The sequence below is a fragment of the Corvus kubaryi genome, unplaced genomic scaffold (assembly GCF_017639235.1).
Source record: "Corvus kubaryi isolate FWS band 111438036 unplaced genomic scaffold, C.kubaryi_AGA036_p1.0 37395, whole genome shotgun sequence".
Classification (NCBI taxonomy): domain Eukaryota; kingdom Metazoa; phylum Chordata; class Aves; order Passeriformes; family Corvidae; genus Corvus; species Corvus kubaryi.
In genome coordinates, this window is record NW_024581134.1 from 4,172,673 (window position 1) to 4,181,069 (window position 8,397).

The 8,397-nt window shown below is 56.5% G+C and overlaps 1 protein-coding gene across 1 annotated transcript in view; it reads right to left on the reverse strand.

Annotated features, from left to right (window-relative positions):
- The window catches only part of LOC121670091 (gamma-aminobutyric acid receptor subunit gamma-4), a 31,110-nt gene extending 27,765 nt beyond the window's left edge, over positions 1 to 3,345 (reverse strand). The window contains exons 1-3 of the mRNA XM_042039858.1: positions 3,311 to 3,345; positions 2,981 to 3,210; positions 2,711 to 2,778 (exon numbers count right to left, since the gene is read on the reverse strand). Of these exons, the coding sequence (XP_041895792.1) occupies positions 2,711 to 2,778; positions 2,981 to 3,210; positions 3,311 to 3,345 (333 nt within the window). The remainder of the gene's footprint in view (positions 1 to 2,710; positions 2,779 to 2,980; positions 3,211 to 3,310) is intronic.
- Positions 3,346 to 8,397: the final 5,052 nt, after the last annotated feature.

Below are 8,397 nucleotides of genomic sequence, written 5' to 3' on the forward strand. Positions count from 1 at the left end.
CACAGGTTTGATGCCAGCCTGCCAGGGGCTGGCACGACCCACAGAATAACTTAATTCACTGCATCAGCATGGAAAAGCAAACGAACACGAAACAACTGGGGGAAGCAGCCAAGTCTAGAGGTGACACTGTGGCAGCTTTGTCACTGCCCTTTCCTCTTGCTTCAGGAGACAACATAGCAGGATGCAGCCTCTCCCATGAGCAGGGGGAAGTATTCAGGGTACAGATAGAAGAAATCTGAGGCTTTGAGACCTGGGTCTAGCTGCCCTCAGTACCTTTAATATCACCTCAGAATCTCATGGGAAAAGGTTTTAAAGTTCAAGGGCATCACAGATTCAAGCTTAAGAAGTTACCTAAGGGGAAAAAGGAAGGAGAGATATCCCTAGAGAGTCTACTTGGGGTGTCATATGGAGGTGTCTCCAGATCACAGGTGACTGTCGGGACCCTGCAGGGACCCCTGGACTGGCAGCACCAAGGCACTTCAGAGGGACAGCCAGTTGTGACTGATGCAACAAAACCCCACAAAATTGTCCACACTGAGCAGTTTCCTCCCTGCCTGAGCAGCTCCTGGCCATGCCATTCCCACAAACAGCAATCCCTTCCTCAGGTGGGAAGGCTGCAGATGGGTGGATCAGCCCCATGGCAGCAGCTTCCCCAGCACAGCCCTGCAGGTGTTGGCAATTCCAAGTGCCAGCTGCCTTCACACCCCTGTGTGCTGGGACCCCTGGGAGTCCTGTGCACTGGTGGAGCCCCATTTCATGAGGAGAAAAAGCTTCTGCTGACTCTTAGAAAGAGCTGAACACATGGGTTGAGCTCTCCCACATGATTCCCTGGTCTCTAGTAAGGGCTGAGTTCACACAACAGCTTTTCCCCTCGGTGGGGGTGGCTGTTGTCACTGCCTGGCATCTTTTTCCCAAAAATACTGAAGATGCTGAACATGCCCGAAGCTCCTGTACCTGCAGCCATTTATGGCCAGTGTCAGCCCAGTAGATCCGAAATCCTGAAAGACTGGGATGGACGTTCTCACATCCCCATCACCATGGCATAAGCTGTGTTTCTTAGGAAACCAGCCTAGCAGCAGCATCCCTGCTTAGGAGGAAAGATGAACTCTGGATGCAGACTGGATTTTAGAAACCACTCTCTGCTGCTACCACCTGCACGGTTCTGCAGTGCTCCCACGACAGCGAGGGGAGCAGAGCTTCCAGCAGGGCTGGAAAGGCGTGAAGGAAACGGATGAGAGGGAAAGAGAAGGAGCGAGGATGTGCTCTGGGTTTTGTGTGGGTTTCTTGGCACGTCCTTGGGCAGTGCAAAGCGGGTAGAACAACCAGCTATAACATGACCCTTGTGCTCTACCTGCAGGCACAGCACACCCAGCCCCTGCACTGCTGCTCCTGTGTCACTTTGGCTTCACGGCCGCACACCCCCATGGGCTGGAGGGGCTTGTGGCACGTGCTGGCAGCCAGGGGTGCCATCCACATGGCTCGGGCTGGGGTTCTTCTCCTCGAGACCGGGCACGCTGGAACAATGCAAGGAAATTTTGAGCCTCAAGGCCATCCCTGCTGGGCCTCCTGATGGTGCCCTCATCGTGCGAGCGAGTGCCCGGTCTGGTGCCCATCTGGTGGCTCGTGAGCAGGAGCTGCTTGGGGGCACATCCTCGGTGGTGGCCGGCCAGAAGGGCTGCTTCAAAATGCTCCTTGGAGTGGAACTGGTACTACAGCTACTGTACCATCCCTCCATCCCCAGAGGGGTTTGTCCCTTGGAAATTTTGTACTTTGGAAACTAAAAATAATGTGCCCATCCTGGGAACTTGTTTTTTTTTTCAGTTTAAGGGGGCTGGTGTTGTTCCTGCTCTGTTTCGCATTGACAGAAACAAGAAAAGCCAAATAATCCTGGCTGTACCTCGCCTTTGTCCTCTCCACCCCACTGCCCAGTGGACTGGAGAAGTCTTTCAAAACCTGACAGCAGTCAGGTTTGTTCCTTGCTAGAAAAGAGAAAAAAGATGACCTTTCAGGGGAAAAAAAAAAAAATACTAGTGGAAGTTTCCTGTGAAAAATAAGTAGTCAACAGTTGCTCTCCAGATCAAAGAGTGTCTCTGTTAAGTGTTTTCACAGCTCGTGGTACATCTGGGTACTGCTGGGTGCTGAGGAGAAATTGTCAAGTGCTGGTGGCATCTCTCTAAGGTGCTACGTTATGAAGAAGAAACATTGGACCTGAGGCCCCCCTGCTTTCCCCTTGCTCAGCACCACCACAGGCCAGGCCTGGGCGCCCAAGTTGCACACTGCCATGGAAACCATCTCCAGGTACCTCTCTCAGTCCTCCTGGGACATGTTGCCCTGATTCAACCCTGCTCCAAGTATCCTGGTGCCCACAGACTTCCCAGGGAGGAGAGGGCAAAGCCACCAGGCAGAAGTGTCTGCCCACCCACTGTCAGTAGAGACCAAAGAGCACCATCACCCCACTCCTGAGCCCTCGAGCATGGAAGGGTTGCTGAGCTCACCGAGGGCACTTGAACACCTTGCTCGTAACCAGGGATGGTGGTCAAGCCTTTCCAGCTCCCAGCAGGTCAGAGCACCTCTTGTCAAGGGAAAGGAGACCTCCTGTCATGCCAACACCACCTTCACACCACATCTAGCCAGCATGACAACCTGTCACCAGCGCTGGGCCAGCCCCTGCCACGGGGAGGGGACACCCTGCAGCCACGTGAGCACTCACCATCTGGATGACAGACACCGGCCCGATGCTGTTCACGTAGATATCCACATCAATGAACGTGGGCTTGACTGCAAAGACAAGGAAACAGGGACCAATAAGCTGGGGCCAGGAGCATTTGTGGAGGGATGAAGACAAGGGGAACATCTGGGATGAGCACGGCTCTATTGCAACAAAACTCCCAACTACAGCAGCCACCAAAGCACGGAAAACACAAACACAGCCAGGCCAGGTCCCCACCCGTGGCCGCAGGGAGCTTCAGGGGACACTTACTGCCAATGTCAGGCCTCAGCTTGTTGTCATAGTTCTTGAGCAGTGAGTTGAGGATCTGCGTGGCATCAGTCTCCTGTGCCTTGGGGGTGAGGACCCAGGTTTTGTTGATGCTGAGGTAATCGTAATCGTATTCCTCTGTGCTCTCACACCTGGAGAGGAGAGACAAAGGGCAGAGACATGGCTGTGGCAGCTCTCTGGCACTGCCTGGGAGCAGGGGCACAGCTGTGTTTCAGAGATACCAAAGAAGGAGGATGCAGCTCGGGTAAAAGGCAGAGCATAAGGAGCTTGGGGATCTCCTTGCAGCCACACTGCTAAGAAGCCACAACTCACCTGGCACCTTTGCTCACTTCAGGGTCACCAGGCATGCAGGGGCTTTGCCACCAGTGGGAAAGACCAGCAGCCATAGGGTGTTCCACCTCCTCCTTAGCTTCATTTGGCGACACACTGCTCATCCCCGAGGTGTGGGAGCCAGTCCCTGCTTTCCCTGCCTTCCTGCTCATCCCACTCCCTCTGCCAGCAGCTCCTGCCCCCAGAGCTAATTAACCCCAAATTAAAAAGTTAACCCCAAATACTTCCACTACTCTGCCTGCTGCTGACACCTGAAGCAGGCTTCCTCTGAGGAAGGAGACAGTGACGAAACAGTGTTTTTGGGGAGCAAGGCATTTGCAGTAAATGCATTTCAGAGAAAAGAGGTCCTAACACAACCTTACAGGCATCCTGCACGTCTGGTGTGCCAGGAGCCCAGCCATCTGCCCTGCACAGATCCTTGGAAATAAAAGCCTTATGCAAACTCCTCTGTCTCCAGGCCAAGACCTGCCACAACCCATTCCCTGCACTCATCAACCCTTCCTCCCCAGCCTGTGGCGTGAGCTCCCATTTAAAGATGTCCCATCTTCCCAATCTCCCAGTTCCAAGGCAGGCAAGGGAAGCTCCTATCCGTCCTCCTTTGGACATGATCCACTCAGCAACAGCTTCTCTCACTGCCTTTCATATCTGCCCTCTCTAAACCTTTGGTACTCCTCCCTTTTCCTAAAGGAGTTTTCCTAAGCCGTCTAATTAGATTAGGTCCACGCGGCCACCCGGGAAATTCTAACCACCTGCCGCTGCTCTGGGCAGCTCATTCACACGGCTGTCCCCGGAATGACACAGCCGTATGTGGGAGAGGATGCCGAGCGCTCCCACCGCCGGCACACCCCCCTCGACGTCTGCCGTGGCAGCGTGTCACCTGCTCCAGCGACAGCAAGGGTCTCGCAGCGGGAGCTGCCACCGTGTTGACACTTCCCAGCTGGAGCCTCGCAGCTCCGAGGTGCAGTCAGGCACCACGGATGCGCATCTCCCTCCAGCGCCCGGGGAGGCACAGCCTGGCCGAGCCGCTTGGAGAGGGCGAAAAAGCATTAAATCGACACGTTGCGGCCGATTTATCAGACGCTCCTCTTTCAAAACCCCAGACAAAACTCGCTTTCACAATCGCTTTAAAACTCTTCGCATCTTCTCGGCTCTCAGGCGCCGGGACGTGTCCCCCGCCAAGGGCTGGGCTGCGCGCAGCTGGCTGCCTGCCGCCGCACATTAGGTGTTGGTACATCAGCTCATTGTTTCCTGTCTGATTGCGCTGCACTTTCTAACCATGCTTAAGGAGTGTTAAGCAACGCTGTCAGGATGCGCTTCCCCATCCGAGCAGCGCCAGCCAGCGCTCCCGCCGGGCTCTCGCTGTGGCGTTGCCTCCCAAGCGCAGCCGAGCAGGGAGCTCTGCATCACCCAGCAGCTGCTGGAGGCACGGGGGACCACCGAGAGCCCACCCCAGAGCTGCACGGGGCTGAAATCGGGGCTGGCCCCGCTCCTGCGAGAAGCAAGGAGGGACGTGTGCCAGCAGCACAGCTCAGGGCAAGGGAAAGCAATCCTAACTAACTGCTGTCCCTCGCTGCCGGTGCTTTGGGGGACGGAGGCTGCCTCTGGAAAGTGGGAACAGCAACACCGAAACCTTTTCTTCGTGTTCCCCTGACCTTACTTGAAGTCACCTGCCCTGCCGGCACTGAACTCTGCACACCCCCCTGCCCTGCCAAAAATCCCGTTCCTCCAGGATGTAAGGCTGCACTAGAGTCTGAAACATCCCTTTGGGGGGCTGAACAAACCCTGGCTGCTTCCTCTGCTCTCAGTCTTCTGGTTTCCCCCCATTTAGTGTCACTGGTTAACATCCCAAGGCTTGGGGTAGCATTTCCAGAGAGTCACATCTCTATTACAGATGCAAGGACACCACCAAAAATATGCTTTTTGCTAATGCAGCTAATCCCAGCCGACTAAACCATACTAAGCCATCTTAGCATAAGCAAGCCAGCTTTTGCTGGAGAAAATGTGCTTTTTCCGAGTGTATATGCACACACAAACACACACCAGCCTTTGCTGGTGAAGAATGTGACTCTCATGCCGCCCTATGCAAGCTCCTGCCTCCTCCCCAGTCTCTCTTCTCGGTGGCCCCACTTTAAAATTGAGAAGGGAAGAGCCCAAGATCTATTGCAGAAGAGAGGTATTAAGGTGACATGTGCATCCCCCCTCCAGCTGCTAATGGAAATGTCACACTGCAGACCTGCAGAGATCCCCAACGCGCTGTGAACACTCGCTGGCCTGGCGGCTCCATCTCCAGGCACACAGCGAGTGGCTTGGTGACAGGGGACAGCCAGTTCTCATACGCCTCTGTGCAGCCAGGGGGAAAGGCAGAGCCATGTTTCCTCACCTCTGCTTGTTGAGACGTCAGAACACCCTCCTCGGGGCAGGGCTGTGGGGCCGGGACACAGCCACAGCGTGGGCAGGAGGTGGGCAGGGGGGTGTCAGCAGGGCAGAACTGGGGGCGTTGCAAGGAAATCCCTGGTCTTGACAGATGAGTTGGGGGCATGGCAGCTCCTGCTGGTGCCCAGAGCAGGAGGCTGGCACGGCAGGGAGGTGTCCTTTTGGATGTGCTCACAAATATGGATGAGGTCGGACACTCCTCCCTGGGCAACCCGTGGCATTACAGCAGGACGGTGCCGTGCCTCGGCTCCCTAATTCCCTTTCACTCAAGCAGACACCTGTTTGGCTGAGGCTTCCAAACACACCCTGTGGTTGGGGAAAGTCACCTGAAGAGCTGCTGGCTGGCTCCCTCCCCCAGTGCCCAAGCTGTCTGACAAGGTTTTCCCTTGGCAGGAGGAGGGGAAGAGCAACATGTGCCACGAGCTGTTGAAGACACTCCTGCTCCTTGCCTGGTGGGGCAGCTGGTGGTGCCTGACTGGGATGCACACCCACTATTATTCACAAGCTCGTGGTGGCCCTGAGGCAGGAACCTCCCAGCGCAGATGCAGATCCCGGGGCTGTATCCAGCCCTGCTGCAAACACAGCTGAAAGCCTTCCCTGCTCCCAAGGAAAAGAGAGCAGCAAAATGCAAGAACAACATTTCCCCTGGTTAAAAAGTGCTGTGGTCAATTCCAATTTCCACATGCTAATGTGTCCTTCTAGTCATCCATCCCGATGCCTCTTAGGGTTGTAGGCACAGGGATGTTCAGGCAGATGACTCTAAATTAGAAGCAGACAGAGGATTGAAGGACAGGGAGCTATAACTGCCCCCTACCACCCATTTCACACATGTTCCTACCTCTGACAACACACTCCACGGAGCCCCGGTGGTCAAGTCTGCACAGTTTCAAGCACCTGCCAAGCCCAGCATCTGGTGTGATGCTGTGCAGCAATCCTGCCTTCAGGGCTCAAAGTTGGGTGCCTTGGTTCCAGGCGAGGCAGTGCCCTGGGAAATGCTGGTGAATGAGGCTCTGTGCTGGGGGGACTGTCTGGGGAGTGCTGAATCACCTGGCATAAAGCACCAGGGGAAGGGTCTTGCTGCTTGTACCGGGAGAAGAGCTCGCACACACAGCACCTGAACAGAGCTCCTCACCCCAGCACCTACCACGAGGAGCAGGGAACAGGAGATTCACCCTCCACAGCTGCATCCAGGAGAAATGCAGTGGATGCAGAGCAAGACCCTGCTATAACTTGCTCTTTTTCTCCTCTCACAGGATTCCTCTCCCACTCCATCATGCCCACCCTGCAATGTCCACAGCCACCACTCCTGGCAAAGCAGGGCTCAGGGTAGAGGCAGACTTGAGGGACTGGGCAGAAGAGAGGCCGAACCAGCTATGGGGTGAACATTCCTGCTCAAGGGTATGTGAATACATGATTTAATTGCTTCTCTGTGTCATCTTGCAGCTTACAACTCACCCTCTCAAAATGCAGGGCTTGTGGCAATGTGCCGCAGGGACGGCTGGGCACAGGAACCAGGACTACCAGGGATCCATCCCCCTCTCAGCCCTCCAATGCCCCCTGGCCCCTGCATGGATCTCCTGCCGGGAGGTTTTGTGTCAGGGCACAGAAGAGGCTGGGTGTCAGGGCACGAGTCGTGGGGCAGCTCTTGCTCCTCGACCCTGGGAAGGCCAAGGCACGGAGGACCATGGCAGGGATGGACTCTGTGCCCACCCCCGGGGTCGGGAAGCACTGGCAGGGCAGACCATTAGTAGCAGGATTCATGCTCCCTGTCCCTAACTGCATCTGTAATGGGATTTGATGGGCTTTAAGGCGGCTTATTCTGCCAATTAGCTTCAGCCAGTAAAATCCCTGTTCCCCCAAGCCCTGGGGGTAACAATCTGCTGACAACATGTTCTTTCCCCATCTAGCCATTAAACTCATCAGCAGGGCTAGGAATTGTAGAAAAAAAAAATTAAAAAAAAAAAGAAACTTGAAACCCCCTTGTGCGTGGGCCCTTTCATCGCTGTTTACAGAGAAGCGCTACGAGCGGCTGGCCCTGGGAAAGAGCTGTCACCTGCCGCCCCTGCCTCCGCTCGCCTCCTCGCCCAGCGCGCTGGGGGCACCGGGCTGGCACCGGGCTCCCCGCCGGCACCCAGAGCCGCGACCTGGGGCCAACCTGTAGAGCAGGGCAGGAGCCCCCGTTGCCCTCCCCCCTGCCCGGCTGCACGCCCTGCGGGGGCTTCGGGGGGCCAGGGGATGGAGTGCGGGGAAAGGGACGCAAGCTCCTTCCCACCCAGCCCGCCTCCACGTGGAAATGCCCCGGTGATAGTTGGAGCTGCCCGGAGGTGCCGAGCTCCCTCTGGTCCTGCTCCGGGCACCCCCGGAAGGGGCTCGGCCCCCGGCAGGATTAGCCCGCGAGGTGATGGCAGGGTGGAAAACGGGATGTCCTTTCGATTCCGGCATGCGAAGGGGGAGCTCGGGGTGCAGAGGACATGCAGGCACTCGGTGCTGCCGCGACGGGACCCGCTGGAAGGAACAGCTGGGGGCACGGAGCTGCCAAAACCCCGCTGGAGACGGGGCGGCGAGCGTGGGGAGAGGCGCTGCGACTCCAACCCCCTCCCCTCCTATTGCCCCGACGGGTAAACTGAGGCGGGGAG